This window comes from Protopterus annectens, chromosome 2.part1, assembly GCF_019279795.1.
Source record: "Protopterus annectens isolate FY-2018-M chromosome 2.part1, PAN1.0, whole genome shotgun sequence".
Taxonomy (NCBI): domain Eukaryota; kingdom Metazoa; phylum Chordata; order Ceratodontiformes; family Protopteridae; genus Protopterus; species Protopterus annectens.
This window is the reverse complement of record NC_056729.1, coordinates 1,834,800,257-1,834,825,965: the sequence shown is the minus strand read 5'-3', so window position 1 is coordinate 1,834,825,965 and position 25,709 is coordinate 1,834,800,257. Positions and strand designations below refer to the sequence as shown.

Here is a 25,709-nt window from a genome sequence, read left to right as displayed (position 1 = left end):
ATATTTAGCTAAGCTCGCAGATGAGTAAAAAAGAATTAATGTTGGGAATGTTTAGTTTGCAGCAGAAAGCTTTGACAGTTTAAGCCACTGTGTATGTTCCCTGTAATAAGAGGTCTATAATTGATGATGCATACAACTAAGTTCCAGACTGTGTGCTCACCATCTGGTGCCTTGTTGCCCTGTGTTACTGTGGTGTGACTTTGCTTTCCTGCTGTACAGCTATTTGACTTCATAGTCCCTTTTCTGACCATTATTGCAGCTAATTACATGGATTTTTTTAAGTACACAAGGTCTTATTTTTTCACATTATCTGCATTTCTTTAGTCAGTTAAGCTGTTCCAGACAATTGTCTGTGGTAATGGGACACTGAGTAGAATGGATACATCTTTATGTGTTGTCCTTATGATTTCATTCTTTTCAAATATGTTTGGGTTAAGAGTCTGCAAACCTGTATATTTGTATGTAGGGCATTACTAAGTTGTACGAGTGCAAGGCTAGCATAGTTCACATAAACCTTCAAAATTGTACCATGGTGTCCTAACTTGAGCAAATACAGAACGTTTAAAGGTTACTGTCTTAAACTAGGGAGAGTGAGGGGGGATTCTGCTTGGCTAGATCATTATTTTGGCTGAATTCCTAAAGTGTAAGTTCTTTCCCTTATAAAATGCAAAAGTTTCACAAGTCGTCTTACCCAGATATGATAGTTGCATGTCTGAAGAACTATCCAGAGTAAATTAACCTGTGGCTGTGAATGGGGATAACCATGTGTGATGAACATTACAATGGGAATGCATTCTGCAGTCATCCTTGGTACAGGATTCTCCAGTTACCTGAGGAAATAGTGTCAAATAGTATGAAATATCCATTAACCATTAAATTTGATACGGTTTGGCTAATTCAGAGTCATGGAGACCCAGAACATATCCTGCAAGTAATGGACATACGACAGCAAATAATCCTGGATGGGGGACATCAGTTCATAACAGGATAGGTACACTCCCAAGTACATTCTACACACAAATGTAGGGAGAATTTTTATATTTTAATATCAAAATTTCACTTACCCGAATGTGTTTGGATGTATTAAGGAAATTAAGCCTCTCAGGTGGGGATTTTTAATTATAACTTGGCTTTAAGCAAGGTATTCAGTGAACTGTGTCAAACTTCTTTACCCATTTTTAGTAATGGACAGCACCCACCTTGGATTCAGTGAGTTGCAAACATTTCCTTAAGTATGTGACTGCCCATGTTCCCCTTTGACTTGGCTGTAAATGAGTGAGCACAGTGTGATACCTACTTTTCCCTAGGTCATTTGGGTGTTGTGCCACACTACCATGTCTGCCTTTATCTCTGTTTTATATGTGAAGAGACATAGCATTCATTGTATCTACCACTTAATTTGTCATTCTGCAGTATTTCACAGCTGTGACTTCTTGAAAAGAGCTTGCCATTGCAGTTTTTGTTTTTAACCACTAAGTAACTAAAATGCAAGATTTGGATAGACATGTTGGTAGTGTTGGTTTGGCACTTGAAAGATCAAAGCCCTTTGCACTGTCCTGCCTAATATTTATTGCCGATATATTGCTACTGAACCATTCACATGTCCAGTTGTAAAACTTAATAGTTCAGAGCCTTCGTGTCCCAAATCTCTTTAAAAGTTAGCCTGTGTGGAAATGGGTAGCATTCGTGAGACTTTTCAGTTAAACATCCTGTGTCATGATTCTCAACCAGCATTGATAATGCATGCATGCAATCATACATTCATTCATTCATTTGTAATTATTTACAAGCTGTATATTCTCAACTGACATATCATTTGTCTTTTCAGCTTGGAGGTGACCTTGGAGGAAACATTGGAGGAAGTCCAGCAGTAAGTAGAAGCCTTTTATGAAAAACAGAAACATAATGGATAACCTGATATGACTTACTCCTCCTCTCTCTTTTTTGTGTCCTTAATATAGTAGCTTTTAATGTCATGGTTGAGAAGGTCCATGTCTCTGGTAAAAATAAAAGAAAATTAGGTATTGAAGCACTACCATATAAGCTACATGTTAATGTAGAAACATATACATTTTCATATGATGATATTGGAATGTCTCCCATTATGTCCACGAATAAAATACCCTAGTAGCCAGCGGAGGTTCCGTCACGGAAACCATGGCTCTCTACCTGGACTTCTACCTAAAACCTCTCGCAGAAAACAACAGGTCCTTTATTTTAGACTCTATGGACTTTCCTCAACAAGATCAAGGACATAGCCATAGACAGAGACTGGATCCTGGTCACCATCGATGTGGAGTCCCTTTACACGGACTGACTTCTGCATTGCAGCCATGGCTGAAGCCTACATGAAGGACCACAAGGCCAAACCAGGGGAAGTGGACCACCTGGGTAGGCTCCTCTCCCTACTCCCCAAGAACAATTTTTTCCACTTCAATGGGCACTACTATCGCCATAGCACTGGGATCGCTATGGGAGCGGCTATGGCCCCGAGTTTGGCAAACATGGCACTAAGGAAGTGGGAGCAGGACCACATATACGGTTCCACCTTTTTTAACAACATAGCATGCTACTACAGGTTTGTCAACAATATTTTCCTGGTTTGGAAGGGTAACCAAGTTGAACTGGAGGAATTCCTCATTTATATCAACAACACCACCGCATTCCTGCATTTTACCAGCAAACAAAGTACAGAGGAGATCGAATTTCTAGATCTTTACCTGAGGAAGAAACAAGGCTCCACCACACTAACACACAACCTCTGTCAAAAACCCACTAGGGTAAACTTTTTTCTGCACGCCACCAGTGTGCACCCCTTCAAACAGAAGGTGAGCGTGATTAAATCGCAAGGGATCCATATAGCACGAGTCTCCCAGGACCTGACTGATTTCTTGACCAACATTCGAAAGCTACAAATAGACTTTTTAGCCCGAGGCTACTCAGAAGGGCTAATCAACAGAATCCTCGACCCCATCATCAACCAGCGCCAACTTGGCCCCCCTAGGGCTCTAACTGACACCAGGATCCAGACAACCCCAGAAACTAGATTCCAGTTCAACTGCATCCTGGACTTCTCTATGGACTACAAAGACATCATCCAGATCGTAATGGACAATTGGCCCATCATCACAAATAACAGATCTTTTGGCCACCTTTTTCCAGAGAAACCCTCCTTCACAGCTAGAAAAGGGAGAAGCATTAGGGACTTTCTGGAACACCCCTGCCAAGTTAAACTTGACAACCCTGGTACCTTTGCCTGCAGTGAGCCTCCCTGCCACTACTGTAGACATATGAGCGGTGCCACAGGCTTTTACTGCCCCAATGGCAGGAGACACTACACACCTAATGTCAGAGGTGACTGCAATGTCACAGGAGTGGTTTACAGGGCAGCGTGACCAAATGCAATGCTTTCTATGTGGGCAAGACAGTCAACTCCCTTAAAACGAGGATAGCAAATCACCTGCATGACTTAAAATACTTGAAAGTTACAAACCAGCTGGTGGCAGTGCATGTTCTCAGGAACCTAGGACACAATACGTTCAAATTTCATGTTCTTGAACATATCCCTAAATCCCCACTAGGCAGGGACCACAACTCGCTGCTTGAGAAGAGGGAACTTGTGGCAAATACGTTTGCAGGCAAAGAAAAGACCAGGCCTTAACTATGTGGAATCTTTGACCCCAGTCTTGTATCTCAGAACGATACAACACCGTATACCACAACCTCTGTGCCTGGACCTCTAACAGATTTACCGACGAAATGTTACCTTTCGTGTGACGGCCAGTTTTGATCTCACCAGTCTACCTCCAGCCCCATGGTCTGATACTTCCCCTGGCAAATTCAAACTCATTTGTTTTTGGGCAATGGTTCATCTATATATATGTTTCTGTCTTTCATGTTTTCTACAATGGTTCAGTATTACTTTTTTTCGTATCTTTCTAGCTTTTCAGGTTACATATCGGTGCCTTTTTAAGATTGTTTTTTTAATTAATAGCCCTCATTCAGTTCCATATCTTAGTACATTAGTTTCTATTGATATCCATTATTTAAGAATTTTTCACTATTTTGTTTCTCTTTTTAGTTTCTATGGATATCTAGCCTGATTCTTATTTTTTGGTTTTCTAGCCTGTTTCTTGTTTTACATACATGTTATTTTTCATACATGTTGTTGCTATTTCTCTAGTACGCTCGGCTTTGCTTATTATGCTCTTTTAGGTTGTCCACCATCCTGACGAAGATTTCGAAAAGTGTAGCCTAACAATGTATTTTACCAGCAAGGGTTGATTTTTTTCCAGCAAGACTATTTTTAGTTATATACATTTTTTTTAGCTAATTTTAGATAATCTCCGAACTTCACTATTGTAGGTTTACAGTGATTCTACTAACCATGTATGAGCTGGCTCAGGGTATCTAACCTATCAGATTGTAAGGTATGATGTCAAGTTGGCGTGCCCAATCACAATAAAGGTTTTTTCACCCACACTTGATTGGCTCCCACTGACAACCCCCCCCCCCCCCCAGGTACTGATCACTCTTTCCATTAAGGAACTACGCCTCGATGGTGATTGTACTTCTGGTACTTTTTACTTCAATAAAGTACGACCTTCTAGAATCTGAACTTCGACTACGTTGATTTTTTGCCACCACGGTGAGCAGAGCTCCTTAGCCGAGCTGCATTTACATTGTTTTGCCTGTTTTTTCTGTGCATTTTATCTTTGATTTCTAGCTGTCACGCTAGCGGTTCCTCTCAGCAGGCGACCTGACCAGCCGGAACTATGACGTGTATACGAAGCCTTTCTAAAGGCTTTACTCAGCCTTCAACCACAAGCGCTCGGGTACGCACAGCCTTTCTCAAGGCTTTACTGGTAGCCCAGCTTCTTCACCGACATCCCAGCGTACCTTTATTAAGGCAGCCGACCTGATCATCCATTTATTCTTGGCTTCCCTAGGGTATTTTATTCATGGACATTTTTCCTCCTCTGCATAGGAGCTTGAATACACAGGTCCCACAGACAAATCATTTTCCTGCTGGGCAATGTCTCCCATTATAAATATTTGGAATTGTACATAATGGCATAAGTGCAGACTTCAGTACTGTGCAACAGGGGGTGGCCATTGTGCATTGCACCTGCATACTTGATAGCAGCATGTATGTAGCTAGATGGGCAGAAGGTTGGTAGTTGAAGTAAGAGCTAATGTGTGCTTGTATGTGTGCTCATGTGTATCTGTCTGGGGCTGTGCTTGTGTTAGCTGGCCAGTTCAGTGTTTGGCTATAATAAAGGCTATGGCAAGCTTAGTGTTGCTGTCTGGGTTTATGAACCAGTAATGTGTTAATTAAAACAAAATACAGTCATCATGAGAAAAATTACTTAATTAAAGGCCTGCTGATCAGTGCCCAGTGTCTGCAGGCACCCAAGGAGATGCCATAGTTTTCTTTTTTTTTTCCTATATTTATTTATTTAGGTCATGTAATCTTTATGCATGTCAGTACAGCATTCTGCTTTGGGACATAGTCCTACTTAACCATTTGGCAGATGATGGGTCCTTTCTTTTCATGCATGAAAGCCGCACGGTTACTAAGCTGTGAACTACCCTGTTACTGGGAGAAGAGTGGAGGTGTGGGTCATCACATTGTGACTTGGTGTGATGTTTTCATTAATGTGTTGTAACCCCTCCCCTGACATGGTGGACTTCTTTGAGATTGTCACAAAAAGCCCTGGGTGAAGGCAGATCTGTGCATATGGCCTACCTAAACTTAGCCAAGGCCTTTGACGTAATCCCCCACTCAGGCATCATTGAAAAACTCACCCAGCTGGGGGTCAACCCATATACTGTCAGGTGGGTTGCAAACTGGCTCACTGACAGAACACATACAGTCAAAATAGGGGACTCCACCAGCAGACCCATTACCAGTGGTGGTCCACAGGGATTGGTGCTGGTTGCTACTTTGGAATCTACTTATCAGAAGTACAGCCAAGAACAAAAGGTCTGTGGCAGACAAAGTTTGCTAATGACTGCAAAATGGGAGCAGTCATTGAGTCTCCAAATGATGTCGACATTCTCCAGAAAGGACTTGCACAAACCAATGACTGATGCCAAAGTCAAGGTCTTAAACTCAATACAAAAAAATGCATCATCATCCCCTTTAGCAAAGGCAATGTCCCTGCAGATTACTATATTAATAACAACACCCTAAGGTCTAAATCTGTGGTGAGAAATTTGGGCACACAGGTTGACAGCAACCTTACTTTTGATCACCATGTCTCCATGGTGGTAAGGAAGGCCTTCTACCTTGGTCACCTCATAAGCAAGGGCATAGCTTCCAGAACAAAAGAGGTTATAACCCCCCGTACTCTTCCCTCATCAGCCCAGTAATAGAGTACAATGCTTCCTTTGGTATGTACCTAAACAGGCACATGAACAACTGGAGAGACCTCAGAGGTTCCTCACAAAGAAAATTCAGGGTCTTCAGCACGTCTTACATGGACAGACTGAAGTCACTGTCACTGTACTTTATATTGTATAGGCTACTCAGAGGTGACCTGTGTCTTGCTTACAGAGTAACTTCTGATCCTGCCTTAATGGAAATGCTGCACATTCGCAAGTCGGATGGTACACAATTCACTTGCTCTAGTGACCTTGACCTAGCAAGAGACATCAACAGGACTTGCTGGAGAAACAGTTATGTCTCTCAGAGGTTGCCTCTCCTCTGGAGTACACTTTCAATACAGGTTAAACAGAGCTCTTCGTTAACCCTTTTTAAACATAATTTGGACGACTGGATGGGAAACCCCAAATTCACCCCAGGAGTATCACCTGTGTCCCTCTTGGATAGGAGCAGTCAGTGCTCATTTAGATGTGCTTATAACATAGACCCATATTTCTAGACCCTTAAGGGAACAAGGGTTGGCAAGACATGTAAGGGCCATAGAGCCATTAGCCTAGTAACCTCCTATGAACCTGCGGTAGGTGATGTGGATCGGTGGACCATGTACTGGACATTGTAGGAGAGTTTCCCTTACATACATAGTACCTTGATTCTTTCTTGCCTACTAGCCACACTTATACTGGTTAACTTTTCTGTCTAGTTTCTGATCTTCACTGGGCGCCATGACACTGAATACACCATCATCACACCCCTTCTCTTAATGGAGGGGAGCAGGCATTTCGTTGTCATTATTCTTTTCCTCACTATCTGCTCCTCCCACTCCTGGACTGTTAATCAAACTCAGGTCACCTGATTCATAGTCCGAATTCATCCTTCTACAGTACAGAACTGGCATAAGAAGAGGTGTCTAAATACATCAGCATGGAAGTTTGAATTATATAAAGGGTGAGAACAAATGAAAAATTTAACAGTACAGTTCTCTGATACTAAATTTGTTTATCATGTAAACCATGTTCGGCCACAAACTGAACCAAATATCAGACAATTCATTGCATACAAAGTTTTAAATATAGTCGTATTGTAGCATAACAATATCATACCAGAAGATATGTAAAGTGTAGCAGAGAATATTCTGCAGTTTCTTGGCTGACCATAAATGTATGATGCAGAAAGATTTTTGAAGAGTGAAGCTTAACTTTCAGACGTTCTCATTAAAATCTTGACTACCAGCTTGAAACTGCATTCCACCCCATCATTCTCTACACACAGCAGTCAAAGGAGACCAGACACACACACACAAGCAGTAGCATTTAAAATGCATGTCCAGAAAGTAATAAAAATCACACATCTTTCCTTTTCCCATTTTTAAATTCTGTCATTGGCTTTTTGGTTGGGGTTACTCAGTTTTGCTAACGTCATCTTTGCTGTTCAGTATTGTGGATTTTCTCAGCCTAAATAAGCTGTTTTATGCTAACAGTTTATACATTGTAGTCTGTTTTCTGGAAAAAAAATAAATACATTCACTATTAAACAGCTGTAACAGTTGTTGTGATGGAGTGCATGTGTCCCAAGTACATCACCGTAACAAGACATGGTTGCAAAAAAAGAAACATGACATCATCATTTCCAGCTGTTTTCTCCTCCTGTCATACTACTCACAAATCTTCACATTCTTTTCATCTGCCAGCAGATTGGTAAGAATTTTCCTTATTCTCCCGTCAGCACAGCAAAATGTCCACCACAATCCCTTTCACCAGGCAGATTTCTCAGTGATGCATCTCTATACAAATTAGTTTCAAAGTGGCATCTTCTCCTAGGTGTTAAAATCTCAGACTGATTTAGTCTGATTCCTGTTTCTGTCCCTCTTTACTTCATGAATGCCCTGACAATGCCATGATGTGTGCTATGTGCCAGATTGCAAGCATAAGCAAGATGTGTGCTGTATGCCAAATTGCAAGCATGAAATCTGCTATCATTTCTTCTGGCAACCCAAAGAACTTGACCAGTTTTTGCCCTCAGTTCAGTAATGTCTGTGATGGCGAGAGGAACCTCTTAGGAACAGACAGTACTAGGTAACAGACCATGGAGACCCTAAGATGAGTAGCTATGTACACTTTTAAGCAGATAAACTTATTTTCAAACACTTCAGTAGTTCTCATCTCATAAACTGAGTAGGACTGCATGTGATAACCCTGGTATAAGTTTGTGTCTACCCTTCCAGTCATGAATACTACACTTAAAAGTAGCCACAGAGGTACTTTGTTTGACCTGCAGTGGGAACTTATTCCAGTGGCTGGGAACACTGCGTTAGGAGCCAATCCTTCCAGCAAATCTTTTTTATTTGTTTGTGTAGATTTAGGTCCCTAGTGTGGATGTTTATAGAGCCACTGGTTTTGCAAGTAAATAGGTCAAATGAGATTGGGTCTTCCAAGGTTCACAAAGTGAGACACAGGTCACCTTGGAGCAGCTGATAGGGTGTCTAGGTTTGACCTGTAGACACCAAAGGGGGCATTCAATTCAATGATGGTTCTGATAAGGGTAGAATAGAATGATATGATGGCCATTTTGGATCTTGAAGATATTCCCTTGGAAACTACTGGGCCATATAGAAGGATTTCCTGACTATGGTGAAAACATGGTGAATTAGAGAGAGTTGACTACATAAATACCCATGTCTTGTTTCACTATGTCTTAACAGGAGTACCATTTATAACATATGGGGTAGGAATTGCTTTTTTGCCAGGTGTTACTATGCTGCACTTTTTTGCATTAAGCTTCATAAAACCAGTGGATTGCAGTCTCTATTAGTTAAGTTGCCTATGACTGCGTAAGTGACTTCTGCTATGATATGTTCATTGGCTTTGCATTTAAGACTGGTGAGACTGATGGCCCTGTATTTAACTGAGTCTGTAGAGGGGCCTTCATTGTGTAGATGAGTCAGAGTATCGATTTTTGCATGATCAGTCACATAACCTGTGCACAGGCTGAGGTTGTTGAACAGTTTAGGTAGAGGTTAGGTTAGTACGTACTTGGCTTTGATGAGAATGTATCTTGCTATGTTGTCTGGTCCTATGGAAGGATATTTTTGGTGTGTGATAGGGATTGTAAAATTTGTTCCAAAGTGATTTTAGATCTCTAACAAGTTCTGGTACCCTTGATAAGTGTAAGCTGGGGCTTGAGAGATGAAACCTTTACAAGTAGGCTCTAGGGATATGAACAATTTACAGGCTGCCTGTGTCTGTTAGAAACATAGATGCCAAACCAGGGCTGAATTTACTGATATTCTTCGTGTTTCACTGTTGCAGTCATCACACTTGGGTTTATCTGCCTGCAGGTAGCCCTCAGTCGGCCCGAATACCATAGTCTTAGTATTTCTGCGTCGGATGCTGTCGCTTCTTCCATGACGTCAGGGGTATAAAACAGGCAGCCGACACCATTACATCAGTCTTTCTTGCCGAGCAGGAGCCCAAAAAAGAAGCGGTTCGCAAGTGCTGGTCGGCCACTACCTGCAATTTTCGTTTTTCGAGTTGATAATCCTGAAGTCGTCTAAAGCTAAATACCCCATTGGGGATCTTTTTTTTCTTGCTCTAACCGATGTTAGAAAAAGTTAACAATTGTCTTGCTTGTGGAAAGCAAATACCTCAGAGATTTTCATTCTTACTGTGTCACCTGTTTAGGCCCAGACCACGACGTCCCTTGCTGTCAGTTTTGTGCCTTGTTTAACACCTGAACCATTCGTCAGGCTACTTTTATTGTTAATTCTTTCGTTCTCTAACTCCGTATTCCAAAATGGCTTCGGTAAGCCATCCGACTAGTGATCTTCCGAAAAAACGTAAAGATAAAGACACAGACCACATAGGTCCAAAACTGCCAACAACGCTTCTGCTAAGCTAGTCGCCAGTCCACCGGTACTCAGTGAGTTGCCTTTGCAGCCCCTGATGCCCACATCTATGGATTCGCAGGCTTCTGCTGAGACCCATTCAGAGTCCGCTGTGCTGAGAGATGCTTCTTCGACTATGGAACCTGTGGATGTCTCTACCTTGGATGGGTCCGGAGCCACTGTGCAGGCACCGGCTTCTGAGGGTGTGTTCCGTCCTACCGATGTTCGTAACAAACCGACGACTTCTATTTAAGGCAAAACTACCGAGTTCCTTAGGTCCAAAATATGCACTACGCCTAGAAAACCGACGACCAAAGCGCATGTTCAAGTTCCCATGCCAAAAATACAAATGCTTAGGATGGCTGAATACCTTATTACCCTAGTTAGGGGAAGCCAGCCTTCCCCTGCTAAGAGACTAAGAATTGAGTTTCCTTCTGATTCTACAGACCAGGAGTCCGATGTCTCTGACTCTTCTGATTATCAGGACTTGCCTTATCAGCCTATGAGGATTCAGATGCAGTGGAATCCATTCCCTTTGCCTACCCTCCAGAGGATTTTTTTTTTTTTTGGTGAAACCTTGCATACTTTAAGAGAGCATTTCCACTGAGAATACCAAGAACTACCCTCAGTCCAAAAAGAGACTCAGAGAATTTTTAGAGTTGCCTCAGCACAGGCCTCTAGCTATACCCCCTGTCCTGGATGTTGTAGATGATGTTTTTATGGAATTCAGTTTTACTCCAGATACATTACTCCCAGCCCCTAGGAAACCTGACAGGTACTACAGAGTACCTGATTCCCAAAAATTTGTTTTCAAGAATCCTACTGCTGATCCCGAGACTATTTCCCAGGTACCTAAAGGTATTAAGACTACTACAGCCAAAAATCCTACTCCTTCAGACAAGGATTCCAGAGCTTTAGACAGATGGGGTCAGAAGGTATATACCTCTGCAACTCTTGCCATCATGGCATTGAATTGCCAGCTTCACGTGTTGAAGTACCAGCAACATATTATGGAACTAATTAAACAAAAAATGGTATTTCCAGATTGTGCAGAAAATAAAGATTTACAAGAGCTAATGCACTCTGCAAACCAAGTTAGTAAGCATACTTTGCAGTGTAGCTTTGATGCCCTAGAAGCATCCTGCAGGGCTGCAGTCACTGGCTCTGTACTGAGAAGGCATGCTTGGCTGAAGGAATAAACCTTGCCAGGTCATGTCAAATCCAAATTGCTAGATGCTCCTTTAAATAAGGATTGTTTGTTTGGCACCAAAGCAGAAGTCCTTAAAAAGATTGAATAAAAAGATAAATCTATGCAAACTGTTAAAGAATTCTTACAAATGCAACCACCTAGATTCAGTAGGCATTGGCCTTCAAAAAATTGGTCCTTTCCTCCCCCTTCCAGGCCTTCCCAGACAAGACCCAGGGGAAACAGGCCACCCAGACTACAATCTCAGGTTATGCAGAGATCTAAACAATGGAGTGCCTCCCCCCCAAAAACAGGGAATGGTAAGCTGCCCCCCCTATGGAAAACGTTCACAGTGACTTCTCAGTTCAGCTCCCCAGCCCTGCCCAACTGCTTGTGCCCCTAGGAGGAAAACTTGCCTTTTACGCAAAGACCTGGATGTCCATTACTCAGGACCGATGGGTCTTCAACATTGTATCCCAGGGGTACAAATTCAACTTCCATTCACTGCCAACCCCAAACAGGTTTCCTGACCTTCCCCCAAACCAGTGGGCAGAGGCTCAAAAGCAAATACTCTCCCTGCTCAATATCAGAGCTACTCAACCTGTTCCAGTAGAACAAAGGGGTCAGGGTTTCTACTTAAGACTTTTCCTGGTGCCCAGAAAAGAGGGCTCTTGGCGTCCAATGCTGGATCTTTCAATTCTCAACACCTTTCTGGTGGTTCCAAAATTCAAGATGCTTACCGTGCAACGACTTCTCCCTATGCTAGCCAGGGATGCTTGATTAGTCACTCTAGACTTAAAAGAAGCTTATCTGCACATCCCGTAAGGGAGTCATGCAGGAAATATCTATGTTTCAGGGCAGGCTCTATGCACTCAGTTCTCTGCACTTCCCTTTGGCTTATCTACTGTGTCCAGAGTATTCACAAAGTGCCTGGCTCCAGCCATTGCATACTGTAGGCAGAGAAATATTCAAATTTTCCCATATTTGGACGACTGCCTGATTCAGGCGGACAGTCAGGAATTGCTACTTCAGCACCTGGCATTCTTAAAAAGCCTTCTCACTTCATTGGGGTACACCATCAATGAAAAGAAATCACAATTGGTACCCAGTCAAAAGATTGTATTCCTGGGAACAAGCTTGAACACAACTTCCCAGATGGCATTTCTCACTTCAGAGAAACACATTTATTTGACAAACTATTTCAATCTACTTGCCACCAAAACCCGGCTATCTGCAAAAAAAATGCTGCAAGCCCTAGGGTTCATGGCCTCTTGCATTCTATTAATTCCATATGCAAGACTGCACATGAGGAAACTTCAATGGTACCTAAAAAGTCTCTGGTGTCAACATTCTTAGGACCTGGAAACAATGATTCCTATCATTCCTCACGTAAAGACAGAGTTCCTTTGGTGGGCAGAGGCCTGCAACCACAACAAGGGACACCCTTTAATTCTACCCCCTGTCACCCAAACCCTAACAACAAACTCGTCAGACTATGCATGGGGGGCTCACATGGCAGGACAGTCAATTCAGGGCAAATGGAACCCAAAGCAAATGCACCTGCATATCAATCAAAAAGAAAGGTTAGCTGTGCAGAATGCTCTGACAGCCTTCAAGGGCCTTATTCTTCCAGGACAACTATTGGTAAAGACAGACAACATCACAGTTATGTGGTACATAAATAAGCAGGGGGAACCCATTCCTACCCACTCTGCAGACTAGCCATGGCTCTGTGGAACACAGCCTTGAGCAACCGAGTACAATTACAAGCTCAATTCCTGCCAGGCAAACTAAATTCACTGGCAGACAACTTAAGCAGAAATCTCATGGATTCACATGAGTGGAAATTGGAACCCAAAATAAACAAGCTTTTGAGGAACAGGTGGAGGACACCAGAAGTGGACCTTTTGGCTTCCCCTCAGAACTATCAATTGAGCAAATTTTGCACCAGAACTCCCCACAGCCAAGCTTGGAAAGTGGTTGCCCTGTCCTTCACCTGGGAAAGCTTCTCAGTCTATGCCTTTCCCCCTCTGCCACTCCTCTCGAGGGTTCTACTAAAAATCAAACAGGACAAGCCAAGGACAATCCTGATTGCACCAGACTGGCCACGCCAGCACTGGTACCCTGTTTTGCGCAGTATGACGGTGCTACAACCATGACACCTGCCTCAGACTCCTTCCCTGCTGTCCCAGCAGACGGGCCAGATTCTGCACCCTCAGCTACAGACCCTGAACCTTGCAGCCTGGCTAATCCCCTGAATTCAACACCAGCAAACCTCATTTAGCAGGTGCTGGATGTCATTCTTGAGGCAAGGAGGCCTAGTGCTAGAAAATCCTATTCGGAAAAATGGAAAAGGTACTGTTCTTGGAGCCAGTCTCAGGGAATGGGCACAACTATGCCCAGCTTACCTCATATACTAGATTACTTACAGAAATGTCCCACAAAGGACTGTCCTTGTCTTATTTATTTATTTCAGTTTGATTACCGGGGGGGGGGGTCCACTGGGCTTGGGGTCCTGTTTTCAGTGGAGGCCTGGGGAGAAAAGCTCCACAGAAACAACAATTTTAATTACAAGAAAGAGTTCAGACACAGATAACATTACAATTAACAGGTGGCTACAAAATAGTCTACAATACCAATATCAGATTGCTAAATTAGCGAAAAGCATTAAAAATTTCAGTTAAATTCAGCAGGAAAAGATTGGCATATTGTATAAAAAGCAAAGAAAAAATTAAAACATTAAAAACTTTAACGCTTAGAAGCTTATGCAATTAGTATTTTAGAAGAGGTGAAGAAGGTAAGGAGGTTTGCCTAGGTAGCTTAAGCATGTAGTGCAAAAATGCTTTAGTAGCTAATACAGTTAGTATTTTAGGAGAGGTTAGAAGAGGATTAGGAAGGTATAGATGTTAGTCTGGAGAGAAGGGGGAGGATAGTTGGACTGGTGTAGGTTGAAGAGTACAGTTGCATATCCTATTTAGATAAAGGTGAGAATAAAGTTGGGTTTTGAAGTTGTCTAGGTTGTTGCAGGTTCTTAGAGAGGTGGGTAGGGCATTCCATTTTTTAGCTAGGGTAAAGGATAAGAGAAGTTGACCTGCTGGGCAGTTTGGTTTTTGTACTGTGATACGGTTTTGGTGAGAAGATCTAAGGGATCTGAGGGGGGTATAGGGTTGAAGAATATTGGAAAGAGCAGGACAGTTAGTAGGGTGGAACACTAATTTATGGGCTGTGGTGAGTTGGAGAAAGTTAAGATGATTTGGGAGTTCAAGCCAGTTTAGAGAGTGAAGGGAGGTGCAGTGATGAGAGGAGGATTTGGATTTAGTGGAGATTTTATTGTAGCATTGTTCCAGTTTGGAGGTAAGGGTAGATGATAGGTTAGTGAGCAGAGGAGCGCCATATAGTAGAGAGGGAAGGAGGTAAGTAGAGGCAAGGGTTAGCCTAGTGGAAGGGGACAGAAAGTGGATGTTTCTATACACTAGGCCAAGTGTTAGATGTGTTTTTTTGATGTTTAGCTGAATATGAGTATTGAATTTGAGCTGGACATCAATTGTAACACCAAGAAGTTTAGCAGAGGTTACTATTTCAATCGTGGAGTTGTTAAGGCTGGTTATTTGGAAAGAGTTTTTATCAAGAGATGAGGATTTGGAGGGGGAGAAGAGCAGGATCTTAGTTTTGTTGGCATTTAGGGAGAGGTGATTTTGGAACATCCAGTTTTCGGTGGTTGAAAATGCTGTTTGGGTTAGTGCTTGGAGCTCTGTTAGGTTAGGGGCTTGGCAGATCAAAGTGGAATCATCAGCGTATTGCACAATTGTGGTGTTGGGGATGGCTTTATGAAAGTTGTTAATAAAGATGTTGAATAGTAATGGGTCAAGAATGGAACCTTGAGGTACTCTGGTAGGGGTAGGAAGGAAGGTAGATGTTGCTTGGCCCCATTCCACAGCTTGGGACCTGTTTGGAAGGTAGCTAGAGAACCAGCAAAGAGCTATTTGGCTCAGGTTGAGGTCAGAGAGATGGTTTAGAAGGAGGGAGTGGGAGATGGTGTCAAAAGCTTTGGATAGGTCTAGTAGAACGGATGGTACTAAGTTACAGGAGTCGCGTGCAGAGTTCACAGAATGAAGGAAGGAGAGAAGGGCGGTGTTAATGCTGTGTCCTGGGAGGAAGCTGTGCTGGGTTGGAGAGAGTAGTTGGTGTTCAGTAAGGAAAGGCATGAGCTGTAGGTGGATACATTTTTCTAGGATTTTGGATATAGGGGAGAGGATGGCAATGGGATGGAAATTGGAGACATTACAATTTTTGCCCCCTTTGTGAAGTGGAAGAATGAAAGCAGAACACCAGAGTTTGGGTGTATAGGATTCGAGTAGAGACCTATTTATTAGGATGCTGATGGGAAAAGCAATGGAGTCAGAAGCTATCTTTAGGAAGGAGGATGAGATGTTATCAGGGGCATTGGAGGAAGGCTTTAATTTATAGAGCAGTTTCTTTATTAGGTCGGTGGGTACTGGTTTGAGGTTTGAGGGTGGGGGTGAAAAGGGAGAGGAAGATTGATTAGGGGGGAGGGTTGTTGTTGGTGAAAGTCTGGGTTAGTTCGGTGATAGAAGAGGTGAAGAAGGAATTAAATAGTGAGGCAATTTCTGGGTCAGATTTGCTGGTGTCAGGACAGGGATTGTTTTTTATACTTGGTCTAAGGAGGGAGTTAATGGAGTTCCAGAACTGTTTGGGATTTCTTGTGTGTGGTTTTCTTGTAGTTTGATGTATTAAGATTTTTTATCAGTAATGACTAGATGTTCATCGTGTTACCCTGCTGCAGTCATCACACTTGGGTTATCCTGTCGTCAGGCGGTCCCGCAGTCGGCCGGAATTCTAAAGTCTTGGTCCGGCGTCTGTTGCTGTCACTTCTTCCCTGACGTCAGTGCGCCAGGGGTATATATATATAATGCATCCAACGCCATTTTCTTCAGTCTTGCCGCACGGTGCCCGAAGCAGAAGCAGTTTGCAAGTGCCGGTCAGCCGACTCCTGAGATTTTCGAAGTCGAATTTCAGAACCGAAGTCTTCAATAAAGCTAAGTACCCCATTGGGGAAACTTTTCTTGCCTCAGACCAATGTCAGAAAAAGTTAACAATTGTATTTTTTGTGGGAAGCAAATACCTCATAAGGATTTTCATTCTTACTGCATACCTTGCCTAGGCCCAGACCACGACGTCACTAGTTGTCGTTTTTGTGCTAGGTACTATAAAAAGACGCTTTGATTTCGCACGACACTACGGTAGAAAATTTAACTACACTATGCCGTCTGAGCAACCGACTACCGGCGTGCACAAAAAATGCAAGGATAAGGACAGGCAGCCTAGACCCAAGCCAGACTCCGAAGCCTTGGCTGGTCCGGTCTCTGGTCTTCAGTGAGGCTCCGACGCAGCCCCTGACTACCGCAGACCTGGAACCCGAGACCACTTCGGAACTTTTGGCAGAAAGTACTAGGCCGACGCAGCCATTTTGTTTAGTCCCTACCGACGACACTGCTGAAAAAGATGGTGCTACAGAAACACCTTCGGTTTCTGAAGGCGTCTTCAGACAGACGACGCTCACCATAAAAACGTATCCTAAGACTAAGACTCCTCTTACACCTAAAAAGACTGCACTTCAGTCCCCTGTTCAAGGCCCCATGCCTAAGAAACAGATGCTCAAAATGGCTGAAGATTTGATCTCTTTAATCAGGGGTTCCCAACCCCCTCCCGACAAAAGGCCTAGACAAGAGGAAGATTATGCCTCCTCTGAACAAGTGTCTATTTCCTCAGGCTCCTCTGAGGACCAAGATTGCTCCTTCTCCCCTTATGAAGATTCAGATGCTGAGGATTCTATTCCCTCAGCTTCCCCCCCTAAAAGACTACTCCTTTGGGGAAACTTTGCACACTATGAGGGAACATTTAGACTGGGAAGGTCAGGACTTCTCTGACTCAAAGAAAAGGCTCAGAGAGTTTCTTTACTCCCCCAGCACAGACCACTTGCCATCCCCCCAGTTTTAGACATTGTGGATGATATTTACTTAGAATCCAGTTTGAATCCAGATTCTCTGCCTCCTGCTCCGGCCAAAGCTGATAGATACTATAGAGTGCCTGATTCCCACAAATTTCTTTATAAAAGTCCTGTTGCTGATCCAGAGACTATCTCCCAGGGTCCCATAGGGGCTAAGGCTTCTATGGCAAAAAATCCTGTAACCTCTGAAAGGGACTCCAGAGCACTAGACAGGTGGGGGAAAAAGGTTTACACCTCAGCCACTCTAGCTATGAGGGCACTAAATTGCCAGTTTCACTTGCTAAAATATCAGCAATTTGTAATGTCTCAGTTAAAACAAAAAATGAGCACACTCCCTCAACAGTCTGAATTGAAAGAAATGCAGGATCTGTTGCATGCAACTGAACAGGTCGGCAAACATACTTTACAATGTGGGTTTGATTATTTGGAGGCTTCCTGCAGAGCAGCTGTCACTGGGTCTGTTATACGTAGGCATGCTTGGTTAAAGGAACAAACTCTGCCTGATCATGTTAAAGCAAAGCTTCTAGATGCTCCCTTACAGCAGGATGTTCTTTTTGGAGTTAAAGCAGAAGAAGTCTTAAAGAAAATGGAGGATAATGCAAAATCTATGCAGACAGTCAAAGATTTCCTACAGGTACACCCCCCTCACTTCAGCAGAAATTGGCCAACAAAAAATTGGTCCTTTCCAGCTACTGACAGACCACAGAGGGGTAAATACAGATGTCCAAGAGGCAGAGGACAATCACACAGCAAAACAATCAGATTCTTCACAGCCAGCTAAAAAACTTAAATCTGGCTGCATGGCAAATCACCTAAACATCCAGCCAGCTCCTCTTTCCCAAGCAGTTATGGATGTTATTCTGGAAGCTAGGAGGCCCAGCACCAGGAAGGCCTATTTGGACAAATGGAAAAGGTTTTGTGCCTGGAACCAAGCTAAAGGCCAAAACACACTTCAGCCTCACATGCCTATGATTCTACAGTATTTAACTGAGATGTTGCACAAAGGACTTTCTTTTTCTTCCATTAAAATCCATGCATCAGCTGTTTCAGCCCACTACAACACGGAACCACCCTTATTTTCGCACCCACTTCTAAGGCAGTTCCTCAGAGGGGCAAAAAACATTAGGCCCCCCCAGGAGAGCACCTACACCAACATTGGACCTAAATTTTGTTCTGGAAAAACTTACGCTACCTCCCTTTGAACCAGTGTTCTCTGCAGATCTACAGTTCCTATCATGGAAGACTGCCCTGCTGCTAGCAATAACTTCAGCTAGAAGAGTCTCAGAGCTGCAGGCACTAATGGCAGTGGAACCTTTCCTCATTTTCCATCAAGACAGAGTTTCTCTACGAACTAATCCTTCCTTCATGCCTAAGGTGGTTTCCAGTGTGTCTTGAAATCAAACCATTCACTTACCCACCTTCTTCCCAAACCCACAGAACAAAGGAGGAAATACTCCTGCATTCCTTGGACATTCACAGGCAACTTCGCTACTACTTGGATAAAACTAAGGCTTTCAGAAAATCTGACCAGCTCTTCATATCCTATGCTACAGCTTCACAAGGGAAGGCTATATCAAAACATACCATTTCCAAATGGATAGGACATTGCATTCGTTTCTGCTATACCCATCATGGAAAACCAGTTCCTGCTACCATTAGGCCCACTCTACCAGGGCAACAGCTACATCTACAGCCTTCCTCAGGGGGGTTCCAACCAAGGAGATTTTGGAAGCTGCAACTTGGAGTTCAGTACACACCTTTACCAAACACTCACTTACCACTTTACTCTAAGACTAGGGCTGGCTTCACCACTGCAGTTCTGCAGGGCCTTCTAGCCTCCTCTAACCCTCTATAACTCCTCCACCCATCCATAGCTTTGGGATTCTACCCAAGTGTGATGACTGCAGCAGGGTAACACGATGAACATAGTACAGTTTTGTACCTACCATAAATGTAGATGTTCGAGTGTACACCCTGCTGCAGTCCAGGTTACCCTCCCTCCATCCCCTCTGTTCTAACTGGCTAAATCTCTACAATACCTTCCCCATGTATTTGCTTATAGCTGGAGGGATTTTGTGTTTGTGCAAAAATTACTTAATTTGGTACTAATTACTGACCACCTTTTTGGGGGCACCTGACATCTGGGGCAAGAAAAACTGAAGAAAATGGCGTTGGATGCATTATATATACCCCTGGCGCACTGACGTCAGGGAAGAAGCGACAGCAACCAACGCCGGACCAAGACTTTGGAATTCCGGCCGACTGTGGGACCACCTGACAACAGGATAACCCAAGTGTGATGACTGCAGGAGGGTGTACACTCTAACATCTACATTTATGGTAGGTACAAAACTGTACTTTTTTTGGCAAGATTTCTTAGTTGTTTAAACTTAAGGAACATTTCAAGCTGTTTGTTTTTAAGGCAGGTTTTCCAGGTTTTATCCCTTTGACGCATAATCTTTTTTGTCTCATTGGTGAGCCAAGGGGTAGTTTTAGTTTTGATTCTTTTTCTTCTTATTGGAGCTTGGGAGTTAAGGACAGTTAAGAATGTGGAGTTGAAATAGTCAACAGCTTCGTCTAGATGCAGAGTTTTTAGGGGGTTTCAGTTAGTTAGCTTCAGGGAGTTTGAGAAAGAATTTTGATTAAAGTTAGTTAGGTCACGAGTTTGAATAAAGTGGTGAGAGAGAGGGGAGGAGGGAGTGGCTCGAATGGAGAAGGCAGGGAGGTGATCTCCTAATGGGTCAGGATTGACACCAGATTTTATAACTTTGTTAGGATGCGATACTAGTATCCAGTCAAGTATGGTGCCAGGGGAGTTAGTTTTGTTGGGTCTAGTAGTGTAAGTTGAGTGAAGTTGAATAGGTTGATAGTTATGGAGGGATTAGGATTACTGATTTTTCCCCAGTCAATGTTTACATCTCCCAAAATAAAGGTTTCTAGTTTAATGTTAGATGAGGACCATGAGAGTATGTCTTCCAAAGTATTGGTATTGTTACCAGGAGGAATGTAGAGGGAAATAATACAGATGCTTTTATGGTTGTTTATTTTTAGTATGCCAATAACTAGTTCTGCGTTATTAAAAGAGGGGATGGTATTGGGTCATAGGAGGTTAGAGTAGATTAAAGCAACTCCACCTCCTCTTCTATTAGTGCGGTCAGATCGGAGAGAATGAAATCCTGGAGGTAGAAATTCAGAGTCATTAATGTGTGGTTTTAGCCAGGTTTCAGAGATGGCTGCTATGTCTGGGGAGTTATGGGAGAACCAGGCATGGAAGAGTGTTACTTTATTTTTTAAACTTTGTGCGTTGATTGTGAGGAACTTGAGGTTTTTATGAATAGTTTTCAATTAAGATCCATGCCTTTGCCATCTCAGCTCATTGTAATACTGAGCCATGCCACTTCTCTCATCCTCTGGTAAAACAGTTTCTGAGAGGAGCCAAAAATTTAAGACCCCCCCCCCCCCCCAGAAGAGCTCCCACTCCAGCCTGGGACCTTAACTTTGTATTAGAAAAGCTCACACTTCCGCCCTTTGAACCTGCGGCCACAGCAGAGTTAAAATTCCTTTCTTGGAAAACAGCTTTACTTCTAGTCATCACTTCAGCACGAAGAGTGTCTGAATTGCAGGCCCTTATGGCAATGGAACCCTTCATTATCTTCCATGCAGACAGGGTTTTCCTCAGGACTAACCCATCTTTTATGCCCAAGGTGATGTCTAGTGTGACTCTAAACCAGTCCATTCATTTGCCAACCTTTTTTCCTAAATCTCAGAATAAAGGGGAAAGGATCCTGTATTCCCTGGACGTGCACAGGCAGCTTAGGTTCTGTCTGGACAGGACTAAGCCTCTCAGAAAATCTGACCAGCTGCTAGGGGCAGAGGGCAAGGCCATTTCAAAGCAAACCATTTCTAAATGGATAGCACACTGCATCCATTTCTGCTACAAGCACCATGGTAAACCTACCCCACAGAAGATCAGAACTCATTCCACTAGGGCTACATCTATCTCTACAGCATTTCTCAGGGGACTCCCTACCTGGGGCATCCTAGAAGCTGCAATCTGGATCTCTGTACACACTTTCACCAAGCACTACCACTTGCCTATATTTTCTAAATCCAGAGCTGGATTTGCCACAGCAGTCGTACAAGGCCTGGATTGCCAGCCCTAATGCTTCTTAACTACCTCCACCCTTCCCTAGCTTTGGGAATCAACCCAAATATGATGACTGCAACAGTGAAACCTGAAGAACATAGTAAAGTTGTGTACACTTACCATAAATGTAGATGTTCGAGTGTATTCACTGTTGCAGTTCTTGGTACCCTCCCTCCTGCCCCCTAACGTCTCTTGACTTCTATCCTATCTTTTTTGTCTGGCATATCTTATGTCATTGGTATTTGTTTTTTGCTGGGGATATTACATACCATGCAATTGCTTCCTATTTTGGGGGCACCTGACATCTGGAGCTAGAAAAACTGATGTAACAGCGTTGGCTGCATGTTTTATACCCCTGACGACCTGACGTCATGGAAGAAGCGACAGCATCTGACTCAGAAATACCAAGACTCTGGTATTCAGGCTGGCTGAGGGCTACCTGCTGGCAGATAACCCAAATGTGATGACTGCAACAGTGAATACACTCTAACATCTACATTTATGGTAAGTGTATACAACTGTACTTTCTGATTGCACTCATTTCTTTCACAGTCAATATTTTTTGGCTTCCTGTAAAACATGTCATGATGGTTACTGCATCCAATTTGTTCCATGTTTTCTGGTTGGAGAAATGGGAGACAGGCATTTACAGGCTAGATGAGAGTCTAACAGCTCATTCATTCCTGCCTGAGAATCCCAATCTTGGCCCTTCATTTCCTGGCGAGAGCTGTGTGTTAAGTGGGCCAGCTTGCTTCTCCTGTGTGGTAGTAGCTTACCCTGTTCCCTGGCAGCAACCGTCATCCATCCCACCTGCCTCAGCATGCTGAATTCCCCTTAGTTTACAAATCCAAATGCTCTCACCACAGACTTGGTAGGCTCTGTCTCCAGTGAGTATGACACCTGTTGTGCAGCAAGCCAGGACCACCTCCCTCCCCACAGTACAGCTAGACCCACAGGGGCTTCTCATTCTTATCTTCCCTGTCCAGCTCCTACAGGCAACCATGCTGGTAATCAAACTTGGATCACCTGCTCACTCAGAGATTTTACTCTGTTGTTAATTAAGCTTAGTAGATGTGCACAATTTTTACATAAGAATAACAAATCAAACTGACAGTACATAAGACAAGTGTACAACAAAGCAAATAATTAGACTTTAAGGAATATATAATAAGCCAAATGCAAAACGTTTGAATAACTTTTTATCTGAAGTTGTTTTCATTTGATCTTCAACCTGTGGGACATGGATCCAGCACGGATCCGACTCAGCCATGTACTCCAGCATCAGATTGAAAACCAAGCTCCTCCCCTACCCATAATGCTTTGCTCTCGCTCCTCCCCTCAGATCTTGTTTGCCTCTCTTTTCAAACAGCATAGGTTCCAGTTTCTTTGAGCTCATTAGGGTTCTTCACTGGTCGTAAGTACTTCTATTTTGAGTCTCTTCTCTATTTTTCTGCTCTGTCCCTACTCTTTCCTTACTCCACATCAGCGTTGGTAAAACTAAAAAAAAAAAAAAAAAAAACCTCTCCTCTCTCTTCTTCTCCCTTTGTGAGAGTGAGTGTGCACATGTCCTTTCTTTCCTGTCTCCATGGCTGAGAATCCCAAGCTAGGGAGCTAGGGTTCAGGAAGTGTGCAAAGTGTGGGCATAGGCTTCTTCTTTTGGATGCCCATACTCTCTGTGTGGTGTGTTTGGGGGTTCAGCACCTGGATTCCTCCTGTTCAGTTTGTGCAGGCTTCAACCCCTGTACCCTCATCAACAGGAGGAATAAACTGATACTGAAAGGCATTCTCTCTCCACCGACCGAGGCCTCTTGTTCCTCTGCCCTAGCTTCTGGGACTCAAACTCCCGCTAAGAAGTCCGGTAACAGAGGGAATACCCATCATAAAGAAAGAGATCATCCTAGAAAGAGATCCCCTGAGAGGGCTCCCTCTGTTGAGCCACCTGCCAAGTCTCTGCCTTAAACAAGCCAGATTTCTCTTGGGCTCCAGTCTCCTCATTTTTCCCTGGAGCCAGAGACTTCCAGGGTTAGATCTCCTGTCTCAACCTCCCCTCGGCAACATTCTCTGCCGGAGTCAGTGGCTTGTTCCATCCGGTCCATTTGAAACCTGTCTGAAGCAGAGGTGGACAGGATGATGATGAAGTTTCTTTGGCCCAGATCCAGCTGGGACTCTTGCCTGCTTCATCCCCCTCCAAGGCCAATGAGCATGCAGTCCACTTTCCTTCCGAACTTTCCTTCTCTGATCTGACCTTCGGATTCGGAATCTTTGGGTCCGAGGTTCCCCCGAGTTAGAGGTCGGCGCCGATGGTGCCTTGCACTTCGATGCCGATCGTTAGCGGTTTTGTCAGAGTAGACCGACTCTTGGAGCCTTAGCTTCGTTGTCTACTCTGAGGGGCTAGCTTCGATTGTGATACTCTAGGAGTCTTCCCCCCTGGGAAGCTGAACTCTGGCTCCCCCTTAAGTGCACAGGGTAGCAGCCAGGCAGTCTCCCATTTTGGCACCGGCTGCTCTTCTTCCTGGGGTCCACTGTCCTTTTGTGTTCAAGGTAGTGGAGAGGGTTCACTCAGCTCCTACGAGGGCCTTGGCACTCTCTTCTTTGGATTTTGCCATGGCTCCTCTTTTCTGGGCCCGAGTCTTTTGTCCTACCCCATCAGGGACAGCCTACTGCCAGATTGCCTCAGGAGGTTCCAATTCAGGAATTCCCCGAAGCTTCAGAATCCTCTCCAGAGCTTCCTCCCTGAGGAGACCCCCTCAGAAGCATACATGCAAGAGGAGGCACTACTCCTCTCCATAGTCTGTCACTGATGATACAGATTTGGATGAAGGGGAGGGTTTCCCCAGGTCACCCCCGGATGATGTCTCCTTTAGGGACATCGTGGAAATCCTTCACCAGCATGATGGGTGATCTACCCTCAAGCCCACCCCTGAGTCTGTGTTCTTGGAGACATTTGGCACAGGTCCTTCTACTTCCTGGGTGTCCCGCCTGCAGATACTTTGGTGTACCTCATTTCTAGTAGGGCATGGAAGGACCTGGACATGGTTGAGACCATCTCTAGGTGCCCGGACAAGGTGCTCAGTGCCCCATCAGACAAGCCACATTGGTCTAAGGGTTACCCAGTCAATGCCATGGTGGTTGCAGCGGCCACCAAGAAGGAGCTGGCTCAGGAGAGCTCCTCGGTCCATACTTCGGACAGGGAGTCTAAGGCGATGGATTGTTTTGGGAAACCAACCTAAGCCTCAGCCACCTTTGCTTTACGTGTGCTTAATTATCTGGCCCATGTTATCAGACTGCATAGGGACCTGGTCAAGGAGGTCGGTGAGTCTTCCCCAGGGTTCATGTCTGCAGAGGAGAAGGTCTTCTCTCCCGCATAGCCACCCTAACTGCTGTTTCTAACACATCCATGAGGCTGCTTTGTCATGTGACTGTGGGTGCCTCTAGGGCTGCTGGGCTGGGCTTGGCCTTTAAGGCATCATTCATGAACGCTCCCTTTGACAGTTCCAGCTTATTTGACAAAGCTGTTCATGACAAGTTGACCCCGCATGAGAAAGACTGGAAGACCCTGTCTGCCGTCGGTATCCACTTCTTTAGTCCGCAAAGATCCGTCTCAAGGAATCAGCATGGGGTCAAGAAAATGTGGTTTCGGAAGTCTCCAGGTTTTCCCCAGGATGCTTAGGGTTAGACTTCCCCCGGGGCAGAGGGGGATATGACAGACACTGCCTTCATGGCATATGGGGTCCAAAGAACCAGTGGTCTGGAGATTTATTGTTGGATAGACCCTTTCAGCAATACTGAGGGATTGCCTGACTGCTCATCTCTAGAAGCATTTGGGAAGTGTCTATCACTGCACCCAACAGCCTGGGAGTACATCACAAACGATAGTTGGGTGCTGCAAATCATATCCAAAAGTTACTCTCACCTTTCTTCTCCCTCTCTCTCCGCTGAAACACCTCCCAGACATTCCACCTGGTCAGTGGGAGGAGCCATCCTTAGAAATCACCATGCTGCTCTCAGAACAAGTCATCCAGCCCCCAGACCAGTCCGGATCAGGCATTTATTCCAGATTCTTTTTGGTGCCAAAGAAGA

At 44.0% G+C, this 25,709-nt stretch overlaps 1 protein-coding gene across 3 annotated transcripts in view; it reads left to right on the top strand.

The window, feature by feature from the left end:
* The window catches only part of AP2B1 (adaptor related protein complex 2 subunit beta 1), a 1,330,026-nt gene that overhangs the window by 747,430 nt on the left and 556,887 nt on the right, over positions 1 to 25,709 (top strand). For all 3 annotated transcript variants that reach the window (XM_044063279.1, XM_044063277.1, XM_044063278.1), the window contains one exon: positions 1,829 to 1,870. In XM_044063279.1, the coding sequence (XP_043919214.1) occupies positions 1,829 to 1,870 (42 nt within the window). The remainder of the gene's footprint in view (positions 1 to 1,828; positions 1,871 to 25,709) is intronic.